Below are 20,429 nucleotides of genomic sequence, written 5' to 3'. Positions count from 1 at the left end.
ATAGAGACAGGGAAGAAGAAGGTCGTATAGGCGATGGTTCACCTGTAGTAGGTGTGAGAGGTCTTCATCGGATTTCAATATCGTACTTATCAGGAGTAACAACTCATTGGGTAATTCAAGTAAAGAAATCATAGGATCGAAAAGTACTGTGGAATAAGAAAGCCTAGTCCTTTCTTTCAAATCAATGATATGTTGGATTCAAAGGAAACCGCACTAGGTAGCTAGCGTATGTGTGTATGTGTCATCCATGCTCCGTAGGTGTGTCAACTGGTCAGTCAGAATATGTGAAATAGTTGGGGTGCTTAGTACAAATTCGAGACAAAAAATGCCACGGGCTAAGATGTTTGGTGGAGGGCGATCAGAAGGGATCTTGATCATGGATAGGAGGCTACAGATTTGGAGTCAATTGGATTCGATTATTGATTCGACTTCCGATATCAGGTAATGTGATGGATTTGAAGAAGCATCCTCGACTTGTAAAGTCTCCAAGGCATTCCAGCTCCCAAGCGGAAGGGTGTTGAACCAGCTTCATACGCTTGCACCTGGGCAAGGTCTACAAATAGTGCTACAAAGTAGGTAACTCTACGTCCAAAATACATGCACAATTGAGAAGCAATATCAATGCTGGTATGAATATGATACTGATACATAGGCATAGTGAAGGCATGCAATGAACATGACACGTATCTCACATAAATAGAAACAGAAGATCCAAGTCAGCTAGCTAGCAAGGCTAAGAGAAAGAGCACCTCGAACAAAAAATCTAATGCACACCATTACCGCTTGCCCTTCTTGCGGGGAGCGACAACCTTGAACGCAGAGCTGGCAGCCTCTTCCTCGCGCTGAGCAGCAGCCGCAACGGTAGCAGCAGATCCCTTCTTGGCAACCTCACTCCAGCCACCGCCACTCTTCTGCTCACCGAAAGCACTGGGTGAGACTGGGTCGACAATGCCCTTGTCGGCAAGCTTGCGGCGGCGGATGAATTCCTCCGCGAAGCGGCGTCCGTCCAGAGTTTGGGAGTTGGCGTAGACGGAATCAGAGATAATTTCAGCCTCGGCGGGCAGGAAGAGCAATTGCTGAACGAAATCGTCGACTGGAGATAACATGTTAACATGGAGAAGGTGTGGATTAGATAAAGATGAAACTCACCATTGATGCTGCTGTTCAACCCCTTACTCAGAGCCAAAGTAGCCCACTTGGTGAACTCCTCGACGGCCTGGTTGGGGTTAGACTGAGAGATGCTGCTGCTTGCAGCACTACGGGTAGTGGTCACAGCTGCAGGACGGGGCTTAGCGATAAGAGGCGAGATTGGGACTGTTCCGCTCGCTGTGCGGGGTCCGAGGGGCGGCGCAGTTGGCACACCCTTGACCTTACCACTAGCACCGACAGTGGTCCAGGCACTGGAGCCCTGGCCAGCGGGAGAAGTAGGGGCAGGGCCCTTACTAGCAAGATCGGCGTAACGCTTGCCGACAGAGGAGGGAATGGGGGGGCTTGGGGTCGCAGCCATGGCAGCGGCGGCGGCAGCAGCTGCGCGGTTCTTGCGGGCCTCCTCTTCTTTCTGGATCTGGGCGAGGGTCTTCTTAGCGGTAGTGGCGGTTGGCGCGGGCTGGGCCTTGGTGGCCCAAGGGGAGCCAGCCGAGGCAGGTGTGGCCGGAGATCCAGCGCTAGCCCAATTAGCCGACGAGGGAAGGCCAGGGGCTGCCTGTGCCTGCACTTGGCTGAGACGCTCTTGCTCCGCAAGGAACTGGGCACGACGTGCTGCAGCGGCGACTTCCTCGCGTTGGGCGGCAGTACGAGCCTCGGCTTCCTGAATCTCCTTGAGAGAGGGACCCTTGGGCAAGTCATTTGCCTCCTTGGCCCATGGTGCCACAGAGGTAGGCGCAGCGTCAACGGGAGTCTGTGTCTGGGACCGGGACCCAGTGGCCAGAGACTCGGCGACGTTTTGGCGGTTACGCTGGGCGGTAGGTGCAGGGAGCGGCGAGGCGGAGGGTGGGGGAGGGAAAGGCTGGGGCATGGCGTGGTCGACCTTACTTCCCCAGGCGGACTCGGGAGGGCCATGGCTATGGTCATGTTCCTGCTGCTGGCGTTGAGCAGAAGCAGCCTTGTGAACTTGCTGAGAAAGAGTAAGAGGCTCAGAGCCGGTAACAGAGTCGGTCAGCTGTTGGGCTGCCTCCTCCATCTCGGCCGCAACCTCTGCTTCAAGTTGCTGAGATACAGCGGCAGGGTGGGTCGGCAGGCCCTCGGCAGTGCGCATGCCCATCTCGCCTTCCTGGGCCCGAAGAGCATGGAACTGGCGAAGACGCTCCTCGCGAGCGTGCTGATCAAATGGATCATCTTCGTGGGCCTTGTCGAAGTCTTCCTGCTCTTGCTGAAGCTGAGCACGATCCTGAAGCATCTGAGTAACCTGCTGGGACTGCAAGAAGTTGTCGGGCTGGCGGCCAGAGAATGAGCCAGCATTACCAAAGGCAAATGGATCCTGGCGGCCGACATTGAGGCGATCAAGTAAAGTGGGGAGTTGATCCTGGCTGCCGAAATCCGTTCCCAGCATTCCAGGTCCCACGTTCAAACCACCCTGTCTCGGTGCAACGCCATCGAAGAATCCAGGGACACCTTGGGACTGTTGCATGGGCGCCTGAATCGGGGACGGCTGGTAGCCAACAGGTGAAGTGATGCTTGAGAAGCTAGGCTGGCTTTGAAGGCTGTGTGCGCTAGACTGGTGCTGCAGCGGAGGGTTCATAGAAGATGAAGGAGCACCAGGAGGGGCCATCTGCTTCATGATGGCCTGCTGCTGAGCCAAGTGCTCCTTCTGCCGAGCCATCAGGTACTGTTCTTCCTGCTTACGGCGTTCAAGCGCATTCTGCTGTTCGGCTGTCAAGGTAGTGCCGAAGCTTGGGAAACTACCCGGGAAAGGAGGCTGCGCAGATCCGGCAGTTGTGTTGGTCCACTGGGCAACGGCCGGTTCTGGGCCATGAGGAAGGCCAATCTGGGGCACAAGGAACGGCTCGCGTGAGTTCCCAATGCGTCTCACTAGCTGAGCTAATGGCTCGAATTCAGTATCCTCAAGCTTCTTGATTTGCAAGTCTGGGCTGAAGAACCCGGCCTTGAACCAATCATGCATCTCCAGCCCAGTCCACGGGCCCTGGATATTGCCTTGGGGATCCCGGTAGATCCAGCGCATCCTATCCGGCATAACCATGGTACGCTGCTGGGAAGCAGGGATGCCTGCACCAGGAGTTTGACTAGAAGGAATGTCATGACCAGCCAGGTTGGGAATAGACCCAACGGCCGAAACGGGTGTCTGCGAAGCAGGCGTTGAGCCAGGGTGGCTTGCCTGGCCCGCTTTGTCGCCTTGCGAAGGGTCGAGTCCATCCAGGCCGACAGAGTCGGGCCTTCCTTGCTCGTCCTGCATGGAAGAGAAGAGAGCACCGAGCTTGCTTGATCGGCCGATGCTTCCAGTGCCAGTTATACCGGCGTGGGGGCTAAATAGGCCACCTCCACCAAGGGTTGACAAGTTTGGAGACTGAAGATCGCCCATAGAGCCAAATATGGGGTCACCGAATCCGCCACCAAATGCAGAACGCTCACGAGTGGGCGTGCCGACGGCAGCACCAGATGACCAAGTGGAGGCTCCACCCAAGGAAGACAGGCCACCCAAACCACCGAGGCCGGAGAAAGTGCGGTTAGCGTTGACACTTGAGTTCTGGCTGCGGTCCACGGTAGGAAGATCAATTCCAGAGCCAACCCGTCTCATCGAGCCGAAGGCGTTAGAGGTATCCCGAAGTCCACTGACTCCAGGATGCTGGGCCTGCTGAATATCCGATCCGTCAGTGTCGACATCTTCGGGTTCCACACGTTCGCCATGGCGGTCACCATGCGGGCTCTGGTACGGATTGGTGTTGGTTGGACTGGTCGGCTCGTGTCCCTGGAGCAGGCTGGGAGTTGGATTCCGGGAGTTCTCCTGGCTTTGCATCAGCTCCCGGAATCCAGGAATGCTCGAGGTCATTCCAAATGCACCAAACCCGAGATCAGGTTGAGCGGGACCTTCAACATCCTGAGACCCACCAAGAGCGGCGCTACCACTGCGAGGCTCGTCGAACGGATTAGTTTCGCTTCGGTTGACACGAGTTTTGACGGAATCCCCCCAGGGCGATTGTGAACGTCCATCACCTTCGTTTTCGGCAAGACGTTCAAGGTTGCCCATAGGCTTTTCCTTAGCGGAGCCGGCCATATCTTCGGAGCTATCCTTGGACAACAACCCCTTGAACCTGCTTTCTCCGCGGAGACTTCCGTATCCCGGTTTCTTCTCAGCCGTGGGAGTACCGGAGGCGGAACCAGAACCAAGGGAAAAGGCACCAAAAGCACCCATCGGAGAGAAATTGGCATTATGGGAGGCTGAACCCCAGGGAGAGTTCGGTCCACTAACGCCCGTATTGATGGGGTTGGTGGAGCTGCGCTTTAGGGTGCCAAAGGGAGAAGCAGGATCCTCCCTGCTATCCTTGGCCTTCTCATCCACCTTCAGATTAGGTTCTCGGAAATCGGTTTTGCGACGCAACAGGGCCGGTGGGGGTGTAGAGGTATTGGCCTCATCGCGGAAAAATCGAGAGTTGGAACCGGTAGGAGACATGGGATTACCAATAGATTCTCCCGTTTCCCGGCGTCGGGGACCTGGGCGACCGGCGGTTGGGGAGGAGGTGGTGTAGTTATTGATATGGCCCTGAGGATAGGAGATCGATGACTTGCGGCCTCCAGTTCCCGGGATGACATTTTCCTTCGCGGCGTTTGTTGGGGGTGGCTTCAGAGGGGAGTTGACTGAAGCGGCGAACATCTATGAACCTTTTAGTAAAAGCACTCACCCAGGCCCGAAAGCACAACAAAACACAAACCTCTCTCTCGTCTTCCGTCATACCAGTGATTCCGAGAGGCTCGACCTGGCCGCCATGATCCCAGCAAACTTCAGGCCCCGCGGAGTTGTTCTTGTGGTCATCCCGCTTCCCCCAAGCTCCATTCACTGGGGCTGAGACAGTGTGAGGATCCCAGTCGGCCACGAAGTATTCCTCCACATTCTTACTCAAGGTTCCCTCCTCCCGCTGCGATTTATACAACTCTAGAAGTTGATCCTTGGAGTACCGGGCGTCCCCATTCCGTGCAATGCTAGAAGTATTTGAGCTCAGGTGTGGGGGGATATACGCGCCGCCGGCCGTGGTTGTCGAGACAGATGCAGGCTGGCTACCATCCCGGTGTTGAGATGGGGTAGTCGCAACAGAAGGACGGCGGAAGGTCTGCGTAGCTCCATTCATGCGGTTTCGAGACCTAGTAGGTATCGAAGGTTAGCATCGGATATCTGGAGCTTAGAGCATTGACGGTCACGACAGCAAACAACGATATTGAACCGACTCTGTTAAGCAACAGCTAATGGAGGGGTTTCAAGAAGGTGAAACAATAGGTGCATACCATTCTCCGCTAGTCGAACCATCCCCCCTCCGGCTGGGGTCATGGGTGTTGCCGGCAGCGGCCGAAGCGAAACTCGATGGAAGTGGTGTAGGCATTGTGGTAAAGAGGCTTGTACGGTCGGATGTTGATCCCCCACGTAAAAACCGATCCTGAGATAATTATCGCGAAACCTGTGGCGGGCTTGCAAGAGAATGTGTGATGCGAACGGAATAGGTCGCAGGACACGAGATTGGAAAATTGGGTTGAGTTGGAGGATGACAGCTAGGAGCTAGTCAATCGAAGAAGTGGAGAGCTGTAAGAGAGGTAATGCAGATATGCGAGCGCCAGACTAACAAGGTCGAGAAAGAGAGAGATCGAGTTTCGATTTCGCTTGGGAAGTTTCCTGGAGCAAAAATGATTAAGCGGTGGCCGTGGCAATACGCGTGCCTTGCGGTAAATACCCGGTATGGGACTCATAGTGGTCGCGTGATTTGCCGCCTAAGAGAGATGATTACAGCGCATTTGTTGGAATCACAATTACATACCGCCAAGAGCAGGTATCCGATACACGCACAACACTGTGTCTTCATACTCTGCCCAATGTACCTGATACCTTGCTTTACACCGTTCTGCCCAACTTTGTGTAGCATAAACAAGAGACGGTGTATAAAAGATGTGAAGAGAGTCTCCAAATAATCTACACGAGCTTTGACTCAGACTTTTACTCTTTTGTCAACTTTGAAGACCAGAGATAGCAAATACGTATGCAGTTAGGTGGCTTGACGCAAGCAGAGATTTGTGGAAACAACAGGATAGACCTGTATTCCCCACAATAACCACGCTCCCCTTTTGATTGGGTGTTCATCTGCTTTCAAGCAGTTCACCTTGTAAGTTAGGGATTGGATTGGGCTTCTTAGAACAAAGGAGAGCACCTACTCCATAGACGTTCCACAGATGCAAAGGGGGTTGAAATACATCTACCTTTTGTTGCCCAACCTCTACAATGCTGGGCAAACATGTGTCTTAAAAAGATAGATTCAACGGTCTTAATATCTTGAGATTTGGGCTGGAATCCGGTTGGGTTAAGAATCCCATTATCTGCTGTCCCTGTGGATAGGGCTGGATCATTGTATTGCCCTTTGACCTCTACTTTCCCCCTGTTTGCCCTTTGACTTGATTCATTATACAACTACAATGCTTTCTGAGGTTTGCTCGCTCTAAAAGTGTAACACAGAGACAACATCAAACGACACAATGAACGGTTCAGCCCAAATTGATATGATGGGCTCAGTCTTGGAGCTTCACGGATGTCATCAAGACTCTATAAAAGCGACATTCCCTTCGCCGGCAATTTCCTCTTTACATTCCTTTTGCTTCAAGACAATTCAGTCAAGTTTCTCTGAGCTATAGACTTTCTTGCATAACAAAGCTCCTTCTCTCTCTCTCGTGGCTTCCGATATCCAAGTTCATATCGTCTTTGATCAAAGAAGATGAGGCGGTCCAGAGTCACTGGTCAATCTAAATCCAACGATACAGATTTTGGCTGGTACTTCGCTGGCGAGCCAATGGAGAAGAGACGCTCTCGAGGCGGCCGAATCAGGCTAGTTCGCTACGGACCTGAGAGGGAGATTTGTGCCCACAGTCGATGCCCGTCGCCATCTCCCAGTCCAGAAAAGGCACCTTGCTCCTGCAGCAATAGATGCGAGGCTCACCCTCACGGGACACGCTCCCCATCCCCCAGCAACACCGACTCATCTCTTTATGAGATCATACAATGTTGCGGAGGATGCCATGCTATCAGACGCGAGCGCGAGTTCTCTCCGCAGGTGGAGAAAGTAATTTGCACCTGCAAGTATCGGTGTGAATGTCATTCGCACGAATCACGTCCTATTACGCCCAGCAGCAGTGAACATTCGAGCTCTGAATCAACCACAAAACGCTACGGTAGCCGTCACTCAATGAGACGCGAGCGTCGCTCCAACAATACACGTCCTACCACGCCAAACAGCAGTGATTTTTCAGACTACGATCCTCCCAGAAGACGCCGCAGCGGTCGCCGCATCCCCCAGCGCGAACCAGAGCATCATCCTCAGGTGGAGAAATGCCAATGCGAGGTCCACGCATCCCCTCTCACTACACCTGTCATAGCAGATCAGAGGTACAACTCCCCGCGTGCGTCATTCACGACAGCACCACGCCCCAGCCCAGTAGTCCACTACTACCATTGTCCCAAGGCGTCTTATTGCGAAAGTCACCCGGAAAATTGCCGAGCTTCGATACCTGCACCGTCTCCGGTGCCGAGACTGACGCGAACTCCGACACGCTCCCCCGGTCGAGTGACAAGTCCCGTTACAGCTCGCAGGAAAAATCAGAGCCAAAATGCACTTGCAGAAGGTCTGCTTCTCCTCCAAAGCAAGTGCCTCCCCCAAAGCCCAGCGCCGTCCCCGAAGATTACATCACCCAGGCCTGATGTTCAGCATTGTACCTGTTTCTACATGGATGGGTACCATGCTGATGATTCTGGCTATTATGACGACACTGCTTCTGAGACCTCTATTCAAGCCATGCATGACCATGATAGGGATGTGGACGAGTCGTTTTGTGTTTACCATCACCGCTGTCGTCCGAGATTCGAGTGTGGTCTCGGCTGGGTGTGCGGGAGGAAATAAACAAGGCTTTCTGTATTCCACTTCAATGGAAGGACGACCCATGTTGCCTTCTTTTGCTGCTTTCTTTCTTTATTTTTCTCGCTATGCGACCTCTTGGGGCTGGGATGCCAATCCTATATATGGAGATTCTTGTCTGGAAGACTGTCTTTTCCGAGTCAGAGGTCCAGGAAAGCTCTTTGTTCTCTTTTTTTCGTCCGTCTAACTTGCGCTCTCGGGGGTATTGATTGGGATACTCGTTCAGCTCTAGCTTTATAGAAAAATTGATTTGATGTGATGAAACCTTCAAATCCGATGTTTCCTTTGGCACTATTGTCGTCTCTGCTTCAGGGGTCGAGGCGTGGGCCCCCTCAATTACGTGGTCAATAGCTTCATGACGATGGCATGAGTTTCATTGTCGCCTACAGAAAGATTATTGTAGCCATTTCATTTTCACTCCATTTTGCTTTCACTACTCATCTCAATTGAGATCATCAAAAAAACCCTTGTTTTAATTTGGAAGTAAGGTACAACACGAAAATCTCGTCTCCTCAAAGCGTTCCACAAACAAAGGCACAGAAAACCAGTCGTCAAGGTGCTCACTTCTCATCCTCATCATCGCTGGCACCCTTAGCCTCCTCGGGGTCATCCACACCCTCCATGGTGGTATCGACAGGTGCAGGTACAGAGGTAGAGACAGAGGCAGGGACAGAGGTGGAGTCAGTGGCAGAAATGGCAGTATCCGCAGCAGCGTCAGCGGCAGTCTTGTTTTCGTTTGCCTTTTTCTCGAAGGCCTCGAGTCGGGTCTTGAGTCGGGTCCATCGCATGCGAGCGGCACCAACATTGAGGTTAAGGTCCTCAGCTAGAGCAGTGAGGCTGATCTACCATTAATGTAAGCTCAATATGCTGTGCAATCTATAGAACTGAGGGCGGGGTGATATTACTTCCTTGTTGGTCAGCTTAAAAGCCTTCCAGATGAGCATCGTGTCTTCATCTTTGAAGTTACAGGTGGTAGCCTGGGGCTTGCGAACGGCAGAGCGAGCCTTGGTGTCAGTCCTTTTTGGCGCCATTGTTGGTGGGATAACTGCAAGTTGATAGAGAAAGTTGATAAACAGTTGATAGGTTATTTTGGTTTGATCAAAGCAGTCAACGGGATGGAAGTGGTAAGAGAGAAGAGGAAAGAAGAGAGGACGAAGAGAGGAACAAACGGCTGTGTTCTTATAGAGGTTGCTGAGTCGTTGCATCGCTGATGTCGTCGCTAAGTGTTGCCGCTAAGTCGTTGCGTTTGATCTCCTACCATATATACGAGTCACCAGTCCCATTCCCGCCTCTAATATTGCGCATCCGATGAGTCGCTGTCTATGAGCTGCTAAGCCAAAGAGTATAAAGTAATCTATAAGCTAGTATCTCATGGTCCAATATCCCTTTTCACCTAACAAAGAATGCTTATTATCAACTAGGGTCATGCATAGTGTCGCTCGATACGCCTACCACAAACTTATCCGACTCACAGACTAGACCTGGACGTCAGCCTAGCTCATTCATATGATTGTGAATGCCTTCGTTTCTGGCCATAAAAAAAACACTGGGCACAGAAGCCACAAGGAGGATCTACTATATACGCGTGATCTTTTCGCAGTTTTGATCAATGGTTCTTGATATTCCGTTGCCGGCCATATCTTGTGCCCCGTACCTAATTCACAGAAGTATACTCAATTGAGAAAGGTTGAGCTTTCTACTCTCGCTGTGATGATTGGTTTGGGTTCCTGTTTATCAGCTGCGTTGAGTTGCTGTTTAAAGCTACAATATATATTCGCAAAGGTCACTATATATATTCAGTAGCGACAACCCAAACACCCCGTGCTTTCTAGCGATAGACGAACGTACTATATCTCGTTGTTTTCGTCATACGTTTGTTTCAGCTCGACTTTGGATTCTAAACTAACTCAGATAGTACAGCTGATTCGCAATGTCCATTGATAATCCAACATGTGGTCTCGGACATTCGGCCCCAGACGCGCAATTCGACCTGGGGGAACCTCGGCTATCGATTAGAATATCGATAAGCATTTAAACATCCCCGCACAAGCGTCCGGACTTTCAAGGTCAATTGATTTTGACTAACTTCATTCTTATATATATCTAAGATGTCTAAAGCAATTTACATATCCCCAATTGACGGCAAGCCTGGCAAGCCAGGCCAAGTCTACTACCCGCTCTCCCTACGCACTGTGCCCAAGCCTTCCCCGCAAGGGGGTGAGCTACTGGTGAAACTGACTGCTGCCGCGCTCAACCACCGCGACCTCTTCATCCGCCAACATCTCTACCCTGGCGTGTCCTTTGATGTGCCCTTGCTCGCCGACGGAGTTGGTCATGTTGTCGGTGCTGGCCCGAACGTCCCCAGTCCAGAAAAATGGCAAGGCAAGCGGGTGATCTTGAGCCCCGGTGCTGGCTGGAAGGATTCACCCGATGGACCGGAGGACCCCGCTGGACAACGGATTATGGGAGGCACCAAGGTTCTTGATAAGGGTACATTGCAGGAATATATTACTATTGATTACTCGGAGGTTGAGGAGGCCCCTGAGCATCTCTCTGATGCGGAGGCTGCAGCCCTGCCCTTGACAGGCTTGACGGGCTGGAGAGCTTTAATTACCAAGGCTGGTGAGAAAAACTCAGGGGATGGTGCTGCTGTCCTGGTTACTGGCATTGGTGGTGGTGTGGCTCTGATGGTACTGCGGTTTGCTGTTGCTAGAGGTGCACATGTCTTTGTGACGAGCTCGAGCCAAGAGAAGATTCAGAAGGCTATTGAACTGGGCGCGACCGGTGGTGTTAGCTATAAGGAAGATGGATGGGAAAAAAAGCTACTGAGTATGCTTCCAGCTGGGAAGAAGAACTTTGATGCCATCATTGATGGTGCCGGTGGTGATTCTATTGAGAAATCTGTCAAGTTGCTCAAGGTGAGTGCCACACCAGGACATACGCTCAATTATGGATGAAGTCGCTCACACTTCCAGGCCGGCGGCGTCCTCTCTGTCTATGGAATGACTGTGTCTCCTAAGATGCCATTTACGATGGCTGCAGTCCTTAAGAACATTGACGTTCGCGGTTCCACAATGGGCTCCCGGAAGGAGTTCAAGGAGATGGTTGAGTTCATCAATGCTAAGAAGATTCGCCCTATAGTGTCGCGAGTTCTGCAGACTGAGCTAGATGACCTGTCCGCAATTGACGGGCTATTTGAAGACATGAAAAAAGGCACACAGTTCGGCAAATTAGTGATTGAGTTTGGCAAGTCTTCGGGCAGTAAGCTGTGAACATATTCTTGTGACGATTCCCGAGGATTCACGGCGCCGGTATGGCCGTCTACATGTATACACCTGATACATGCCAATGGAGATATCCTGCAGCAACTGCGAGTGTTCTTCGTACCTTCCCCCTCGGCCGGCTCACTTCACCTATCACCACATCATGACCTCTATGCATTTGCAACATATCACCCCCATCATCTTTTATTAGAAATCCAACCGAGTAACCGAATCTCGAACCCGCTCATTGTATAACAAATTCTTCCTTTCATTTCCAGTTTCAACCCCATCATGAACTCCAAGAAGGACCGTATTCCCGCCCGACAAATCTCTCGCTCCGTTTCTCGTGAAATACGCCGCGTGCCTCGTGTGTCGGACTCCCTCCGTGTGTTAGAGGATTCGTGCGACGAAGGTAGTTTCGAGGTATTGCCACGCCGGGAAAATATCGACCCTATGAACTGGTCCTGTTGATACTGACAGTCAATATAGTCCTTTGATGCCACTCACTATGCACTTCAAACTCTCAACAAGCACATCGAACGAAGGCTCGCAAAGCTGCAAGCCAATACAATCCGCCTGAAGCGTGAACTGTGGCTGCTCCAGCGACACATCAAAGAGTTTCGCCATCCTCTTTTCGAGAACTGGGAAGCCGACATGCTCACCCGTCTTATCGAGGTTGCTCACGCCCATCAGCACAAGAAGCTACCGGGTGGCGTCGTGATCGGAGAATTCTCATTTGCCGAACGCGAAAATCTCAATCATGCATACAGCATCGCGGCAAAGGCAATCCGGATGCCGACTCTTCGTAAACTGGGTCTGTCGGAGAAGTATCATCAGGCTCTGCAACGGTACTCAGAGGTGGGTTATGACCGTGGTCTTGATTCCACGTACCTTGACCTAGTCTCCGTCTAACCTGGATCAGGTTGCTCCCTATCGAAGCCCAAATCCCTTCCAGACCGAGTTTGCATTCGCCAAATGGCTGATCGAGGTGCGGGACGACAGACCGGAACTGTATGGATTCTGGTCTAAGCTTTTCCCCGTCTGCTATGACCGCAGTGTCCAGGAGAGCGCCTCCATCTTCTAGGGGATTCTAAAGGATTGACCTCATCATTCTGCCCCGTCTCGTCTCGTCACGTCATGTCACGTTTTTTCTTTCCTTCCCTGTGGCTGTGAGCCAAGCATCCAAAGGGGATTGTTTTGTGGATATAATATTGCTTCGTCGTTTAGAGATATCCTCTTGCTAGAGGTTTGTGGGTCATCGCTCTGTGTTTTGGTCTCATTCTGCGGTGTGCGGTTTCACCGTGTCTCATCTCAGCTCTCCATGTAGGTACCAGGCCTATTATTATCTTTGACGTGTCAGAACGCAGTGCCTGTTTTTGGGTCATATTCTCTCAAATTCGCTTTAAGCGAGAACTAGCAGATAATGTTTCAGCTTCATTTTGACGGCTAACAATGCGTGTACATATATACGGAGTACATCCAGCCTATCTAGCAACATATTACCACCGTTGCATCAGATCATAAGCCACCTACCCACCACAGTTAGTATTCTCTGATCCAGAAACCACAGTCTAGATGTCAAACGGGTCAAGCCTTCTGATGTGGCTGGCACTTAGTCCCGTCCTTCTGGTCGGATGGCTGAACAATCCAACGGTCGAGCAGCAAACACTAAGCAATTTGCAATCATGCGATACACCCCACGTCCACGATCTCGAGAACCCTATATCATCCCGCATGCTGCATGACGCAGTTAATGAGTTAGTCAATATCATAGCAGTTACACCATAAAGTTTCCGCTCGCTAATAATAGCTCCTTTTTACGAGTACAATATAATAAGCTTGATACTAATTGCTAAGTGCGAACTAGAGAGTGAGACAACCCTAAGCGGTATATCTTTCCATCACTCCTTCAACGTGTATCCACTGGATTATATCCCAAAAAAGATGCCGCTAAAAAAGAACCCCAGGAATAGTAAATTTGCGCACCACATATCCATAATCCGCCAAAATCTACATTTCCATGGAGAACCTAACAACCTTGAAAGGGTACAGTAGCAGTGCGACCGAAAGAACGGATACATGTCTAAGCCTAGGTCGCCAAATGCCCTAAAATAAGCAAAAGTAAAAAAAAAAAAAATCCGACCAAAGAGCAAGACCCTTCGGAAGATAGCCGAGTCAGGTGAGTTGGGGCTGGTAGACCCTGAAAAACGATCCACGAGGGTTGCGCTGGTGCCTCGCCAAGAACTGTCCCCTGTAGGGCGCTTATGTATATCAGAATATATTTGAAGTCGTACATTGTATATATTTTGTACATGAATTTATGTTAGATAGACGGTACCGAGATAGACTAAGCAAAGGTCAGTGGTTTCTAAGCGCGGAAATACCGGTAAACTACCAGCCCAAAATGGTTGCTGCCTACCTTGGCATTACCGGAATAATGTGTTCATAACATCCACCTTTCGGCTGGGAAAGGAAAAAAGTGGATGGAATTTCTCCGGACACTAGACCACGTTGAAGTCATGAATCTGATTATAGTCGGGTCCGACATAACCTGACATAGGGTCCGATATTTGACCAGGAATCAGGGAGGCGAAGTTTGGGCGGAACTGCCAAAATGCGAAAAGGGAAATTTGTCGGGAATCATGGGTCCCGAAGACCCGTGAAATTTGATTTTCGATTCCGAGCTCCACTCCAGATATTCCTAGATATCAGTACGGAGTATGTATAAGTATATAGAGTCAACGTTCCATATAAATGACTATTAAAGGTTCTTTTCTTTAGCCTGAGGTTAAAGTTTGGGCTGACACCTTATACACCCCTAAATACGGAGCCTAGGTACGGAGTTTCGAGAACGTTTTATAGGTCCCACTACAGGTTTGGTAGAGTCAATCGCGGTTCCATCAACCTGAAACCATACTTTGACTTCGATGGTTTCGATCCGTGACTTGATTGGAGCGATCGCATTGATCGGTTTTGAATGTTGTTATGACCTGTGAAATAGTCGAAGGGTGTACGGACCACTTTTCCTGAGGTTGTCGTGATATATACTTTGGTTCACAACACCGATATGCAACATATATATTTACTTCTACGGTAATTCCGGACCCCATTTTTTGATCAAATTGACATAAAATAAGTTGAATCTGCTCTTATCTCCCACTTAATACTTAAATAGAATATCGCGATACCGAAAAGCTATGGTCCTTAGGTACCTATCTGATCCGAGATTACGCCCAAGCTTCTTATCCGAAATGGATCGTCATAAGGATCTGTTTCGCAGCCCCTGACTCGTCTAGACCACTCAAAGAATTCAAAGAGCTATACATTCCAAAAACGCGCGACTGTCTTCAGACTGCTAAAAAAATCCAACGTCGATATTGTTTCACCTATAGATATTTGGTACGGGGAGAGATAACAAAAAAAAAAAGCAAAACTCTAAAGACACGGGATCTCGCATCAAACCCACGAGAGCAGCTAAGATATACTACTAAAGCGCCCCAGATACTCTGTAAAGCTGGCTACCACACGGAGTAGATGCAGGGAAACGTGAAAGCAGTGGAGAACAACCAAGTCGGTGTAAGATCAACAGGGTTAGAGTTGGGGCGGTTTCTTCCCTGGTCGTGTTGAAGATATTCTACATCAAAGAACCTCTGAAAATGAATACAGGCTTCGCAATCCTTTTTATTCTCTCCACACTGAAACATACGAGCTCGACATAAGTGGCTTCGATTCAGATAGTGCGGGAAGAGACATGGCTGATCTCGTATGGAGACATCTATTTTAGCCAACCCTCTTTTCTCTTTCCCGTCTGAACGCAAAATTAGAACCGTGGCAAACCCCGATCTCAAAGGCAAAGGCAAGCCCTATTTGCTGCGGTCAGTTTTGATCGTAAGTCGATGCGATCACTTTTTTTTCACCACGGGTGTGTCATTGACACAGTATCAAGGCTACTACCGGAGAAGAGAGACAGTGCGGGCAAATACGGAGTACAGAGTACCGGTGGCAGCTTGGACCATACCATCCGAGGCGGCATAGCCCGCCAGCACTGTCAACTGTTCGATCCGTGGCTGAAACCGTTGACCTCTCACTGGAGCAGCTAAGTACCGTAGTGGAAGGTGTCGAACCCTATTAGCGTTCATTCCCCGGAAGCGCGGGCGGTATGGAGTACTCTGCTGCTAACGACTTTTCTCTTGAGCAGGAGCCAACGAAGGTTGAGGCTAGCACCGACGGTCCCCACCGGTGTATGATTTTGTATCCGTGAGTGGCCAGCGGGGATAGAGCTAACGAGAAGGAGTACACATATTCCGCCGCCATGGAAGGATCATCAACGAATGAGCCTGCTCAGCAGGTGACGATCTTTGTTGCAGGGGGACAAAAACAAGGAAAGCGCATCGAAGACATGCAGTTGATTCTAGGTCGTGATTTGCGGTTTTTTTTTTTCGATCACCCGTCCATCATGGAACGAGAGTGACACCCGATGTCACTCTACCACCCAAGTCCAAGGGTGCGATATACAACACCGACAGCAAGTCTAGATCCTTTCTCTTCGCTCGGTAAGATACTCGACACCGATTTTTCTCTCTTGAGAACAGACATGGATGTAAGTGAACAGCCGAGCAGTCCTGAAACCTAAAGCGGGTCCACCTCACATTCCTCCGACTGTGGTGCAGACAAAACCCTCATGTGGACAAGAGTTAGCCAGTGATCTTCCATCCACCATCGACACGGGGTTCCAAAACACCGAGGATCATTGCCGTTTGTCTCCCCCTTCACGAACAGAGCCAGGAGCCCGTGATACAAAATGTAAGGGTGGTGAACCAGGGCAAACAGAGAGAGAGAGAGCCGTCAGTGTCTCTGACGATGTTTCACACCGAGGGGTCTTGTTTCCCCATGATCCGCACCCCCATCTCATCCCACTATGCAGCAAGGTCTTTGCTCAATCTTCTCCTTGGAATTCTCCCTCGAAGGGATTGACGAGGAAAATCCCTACCCAATAATCCCAATAATCTTCCTCAACCCGTGCTCGATATGCACTTTTGTCCCCACATACGCAAGACAGGCACACACACATATACAGGCACGAGTGGTGAGATCACGTACATAATATTGACGGATACGGAGTAGATGTGCGGGCAATAGTTCGGTTGTACCTGCATATTTCAAATGTTTCCTAGAAAGGGTATGGGCCAAGCTAACCTGCAACCCTTTGAACCCGTCTGCAGACAAGGGAGATCGTGGATGCAAAGCATCTATGTCCGCGAGATAATTCCGAGTCTAAAATCAATAATTAATAATAGGCACGGGGGAAGGGGTTTTTTTTTTCAAGGTTCGCCAATAGGAAAATAAAGGATAGAAGCAGGAACCGGAGAGCCCGAAGCCCTAGTGGATGCTTACCCGTTTCGATAATATAATAATGGATATGCATGGAACCATCACCTGCCAATAGTAATGTCGAGTACGGTAATGACGGAGCAGGCTTCAAACAAGGTTGCAGGTCCGAAGCCCTGAGGATAGAGTGGTCCGCTTTTTTTTGAAGCTTGGATGTGATCCCTTGACGGATTGGAAACATGATTTGCTTGAAACAACTAGGAGACGGAGCTGATAAGGGGATTGGTCCTTGGAGTCAATATATTTTGATTTTTTTTGGACCTTTTTTTTCTTCGCGTTCCGCGATTTTTCCTCTTGGGGATTTTGTGGGGACTGACGTCCCTCCCGAAGAATAGCCGATTAGGAAATACAAACGCCGATTGGGGTTTCCTTGGGGAAATTCCGTTACAAACTCACCAGATTATCCATTGACTAGAAGTTCTACAGGGGGAGGATTTCAGATAGATTGGTCCCTTGGATGAGGTGCTCCTTGCTCTGACGTTGATATTTGGGGTGGTTGGGTGGGTGGTTGGGAAAGGGACATGAAAACACATGTGGATTTTCCATGTACGGGGTACAGACAGCACCAGTAGGTACCTAGGTAGGTAGGGGAATTAACTAACGAATAGCAAGGAAGGTAACAATTAATGTCTGAAGAACCCGTTTTGAACCCCATTTTAGCCCGTTTAGCCCGTTTTCACACCCGTTTTAGACGCGATCGCTGATCGGACTGAAGCTTCATGGACAGATTGCTGATCGCTCCACTGTCGTTTTGTATGGTTCCGATGGGCCCCATTACCGAAGTTTGGGAGACTCGGTATTCTCAATATCCAAAGTGTCCACTGCACATACCTCGGGAGGCCTTGAACGTGGCAAAATCGCGGAGTTGCATGTCTTATCGATAACGCGTAAGTTTTTCATCCCTTGAATCCCTCCATAGAGCTGCACGAAATCTTCGTGCATCCGAACCGTTATTATCTCCGACTTTGGCTTTAGCGTATCTCTATTTCTGTCTATTTCTGTCTCTTTCTCTAGGACTCAACAACGTCCCCATTGAGCGATCACCTTTCCAACAACGCTTCTGAATACCTAGAACCCTTGTATGACTCCATGGATGGAATTGGAAAAAATATCCATTGAAAATAATCCTGACGGACATTTTGGGATTCTACGTTCAACCTGCAGCTGCAGCTGCATTTGCATCTCTGTAACAATAACATGGTTGACGTTACGGAACTGCAGACCTTGACGCACTCGGGGGTAATTCGTTCTGTATGATCTCCTGCGCATTGATAATTTGCGCGATCTGGGGAGCCCATGGTCCGGGAGCCGTTGGAATGGGAATCCGGTACATGTCGTACATGAAGTACATGTAATTCCAAATGCTGGAGAGGTCTAAATATATATAGAATAAGGTGACAGTGCAGAGTACCCAAATGTCCAGCTGATAGTGGAACGGCCCTGTTACGAGGGAACACGGATGCTCGGGTTCACGAGACCCGATCGGGTCTAGAGGCACCGGACGACCAATCACAGCCTGGGACCCTTGCATAGTCAGGCCACCGAGTCACCTGAAAAATGCAAGGTGTGCTAAACATAGACCGAGGGTTTTTGGGAAAAAATCTTAGCTTGGGGGATTGGGGGACTTGATCTTCGGGGTTGGTCAGATGATGGTAAGCTTCATGGCTTCCCAAGGAAGCCCAAGAGCTTCGGGAAATATCTGGGGCATTCTCAACGAGGAAGACACATACATGCAGCCTCGTGTCGGGGAGATGTGAATTATCATATTGACCGGCATGACGACATATCATGCTTGATCCGAGGATCTATAGAGAGGGAAGGGTCCTCGTGTTCCTCTTTGGTTCGGATACCCAAGGGTCGGCGTAAGGAGATGCTTAAAGTCAACTCTCCATCTCAGGGAATCATTGGACTAGAAAATGCGAAAAAGGGTTCCGGATTCGAAGAAGATACCCGAAGGCTGCTGATGAGAAAAAAAATACAAAAAAAACATAACAGGGTTGTCGGTGAAGCTGATTGGCAGCGGATATAGTAAGAGAGCTCGGAGCGAGTACTTGTTATAGCCACAATCCCTGATTGGACCTTTGACATCCCAACCTTGGAAGGTTACAGACAATGAAAGTGGCTTAGTCAAGTGGGAAAAAAAAACATGAGGATATCCTACCTTCTATCAATTCATTGAAATTCGTTCTTTTTTTCTTTTTTCCCAGGTTGAATTGGTCCACTTTTATTTTTCTTCGGCGTAGACCAGATTGGTGTTTACCCCGAGCACTTCACACGTTCCTGCTTTCGATTAAGTTCCAAGGTTATAGCAGATTTATGTCAAAGATCATAGAAAATAGGTGGATCTCAGTCGGACAGCCCGGAAAGCATAAGTTCTGGTATCTCGGATACTAACATGGTAGAGACTCGAGAATACGTGTGAGAAGTTATACATAGACTCTAGTCCGATGCTCCGTACGACGTATACTCTAGTCCCATACATAGTCCCATACTCTCTCATACATACTAGTACATAGTCCCATAGGGTAATTTAATACTGCCAAGTTTTTTCTTGTGCATCCCCCACGGATTTCCCACTAGTCTACGAGAGAATGTTTATTATATTATTCAGAATTATGAATTACTGATTAAAAAAAAAAAAGAAAAATCGAAAATCGTAAATCGAAATAAACCCTTATACAGTTTAGGTGTGTACTTTGACTGCTAATAATAATCCCCCATATAATCATTACTCTTAACCCTTCTGGTCCCATCTTCCTTGCATCCCACTTTCCATCCCCCTTTGAAATTTATTATGACTGTCTAAGTCACACATTCGCTCACCACGTTCGCTACCGCTTACGAGAACCACGTTCGCTACGTTTCGGGGATTCATTAATATTTTATTCTTTTTTTCCGCCTTAAACCGACTTTTTATATCCCCCCAATTTGGATCTAAGGGTTATTGGCCCGTTTGCGCAATATCTCTGTAGATCCCGTTTGCTCCGCGGTCTCAGTCGAACTTCCAACGTTCAAGAAAAAAAAAAAGGATTCTCTGGTGTACTGGCCGCTATACTCCCCGACTGGAGATTGAAATTCATTCGCTTCGATTGTCTCGGCTAAAGACCACTTCCCAGAATTTCGCCTTTGGAAGGGTCTCAGAGTCATTAGGAAATATTGGATACCAGAAAGGAACTATTCAAGCAGATCCGTTCATCAGCTTAAGGTTAGTTATCGATGTGCCTCCCTTTGCCCACGGTCTCACTTGCGTCCCCTCGTGCCTTGCATACTTCCTATTTGGGATCTTGATCTTGGGTGTGATCTCCTTGCAGGGAATTTGTACTCTCTGGACTATACAGGAAATGACGATAATGTCAAATCCGTCGGATAGCTTCCCCGTCCCGCTATTGTCAAGTGTTTGTTGTTGACGATTGGACTCTTGTTCAGGTTTAACGACCCTCGGATCTTGCATATCTTGGAAGGTCAACAGCACCGGTCTCACATCAGAGCTTCTTTCTTTTTTACTTCACTTCAAATCATCTCGGTGAGTTCATTCCCCCTATTCACCGGTCCGGTTCTCATAGTCTCAAAACCGTCTCGTATACTCATTAATTGAGTAGCCTATCATCTTGATCTTGTTCATTGTGGCCCAATCTGCTGGAAGTTTTCCCGAAACATCTCGCGG

The 20,429-nt window shown here is 49.5% G+C and overlaps 6 protein-coding genes across 6 annotated transcripts; 3 read left to right on the top strand and 3 right to left on the bottom strand.

Moving 5' to 3' along the window:
• Positions 1-776: 776 nt before the first annotated feature.
• On the bottom strand, positions 777-5,546 carry N7500_006342 (GYF domain-containing protein; the record flags this gene model as incomplete). The annotated part of the gene is made up of 4 exons (XM_056677486.1): positions 777-1,093; positions 1,150-4,825; positions 4,884-5,310; positions 5,452-5,546. 4 exons carry the CDS (start codon positions 5,544-5,546, stop codon positions 777-779), a joined length of 4,515 nt encoding a protein of 1,504 aa, XP_056532486.1.
• Positions 5,547-5,712: 166 nt separating this feature from the next.
• Positions 5,713-5,926, bottom strand: N7500_006341 (uncharacterized protein; the record flags this gene model as incomplete). The annotated part of the gene is made up of 2 exons (XM_056677485.1): positions 5,713-5,833; positions 5,892-5,926. Coding segments are annotated over 2 exons (156 nt in total), but the record flags the coding sequence as incomplete, so codon positions are not given.
• A 994-nt stretch (positions 5,927-6,920) lies between these two features.
• N7500_006340 (uncharacterized protein) lies at positions 6,921-8,099 on the top strand (the record flags this gene model as incomplete). Its single annotated transcript, XM_056677484.1, has 1 exon — positions 6,921-8,099. One exon carries the CDS (start codon positions 6,921-6,923, stop codon positions 8,097-8,099), a length of 1,179 nt encoding a protein of 392 aa, XP_056532484.1.
• Positions 8,100-8,674: 575 nt separating this feature from the next.
• On the bottom strand, positions 8,675-9,145 carry N7500_006339 (uncharacterized protein; the record flags this gene model as incomplete). Its single annotated transcript, XM_056677483.1, has 2 exons — positions 8,675-8,956; positions 9,020-9,145. The coding sequence occupies 2 exons, from the start codon at positions 9,143-9,145 to the stop codon at positions 8,675-8,677; spliced, it is 408 nt and encodes a 135-aa protein (XP_056532483.1).
• A 1,077-nt stretch (positions 9,146-10,222) lies between these two features.
• N7500_006338 (putative alcohol dehydrogenase) lies at positions 10,223-11,386 on the top strand (the record flags this gene model as incomplete). The annotated part of the gene is made up of 2 exons (XM_056677482.1): positions 10,223-11,032; positions 11,090-11,386. The coding sequence occupies 2 exons, from the start codon at positions 10,223-10,225 to the stop codon at positions 11,384-11,386; spliced, it is 1,107 nt and encodes a 368-aa protein (XP_056532482.1).
• Positions 11,387-11,668: 282 nt separating this feature from the next.
• N7500_006337 (uncharacterized protein) lies at positions 11,669-12,461 on the top strand (the record flags this gene model as incomplete). The annotated part of the gene is made up of 3 exons (XM_056677481.1): positions 11,669-11,800; positions 11,867-12,235; positions 12,300-12,461. 3 exons carry the CDS (start codon positions 11,669-11,671, stop codon positions 12,459-12,461), a joined length of 663 nt encoding a protein of 220 aa, XP_056532481.1.
• Positions 12,462-20,429: the final 7,968 nt, after the last annotated feature.

The sequence above is a fragment of the Penicillium coprophilum genome (assembly GCF_028826855.1).
Source record: "Penicillium coprophilum strain IBT 35676 chromosome Unknown utg000004l_segment0_segment0, whole genome shotgun sequence".
Lineage (NCBI taxonomy): Eukaryota > Fungi > Ascomycota > Eurotiomycetes > Eurotiales > Aspergillaceae > Penicillium > Penicillium coprophilum.
This window is presented reverse-complemented; position numbering and strand designations above follow the sequence as displayed.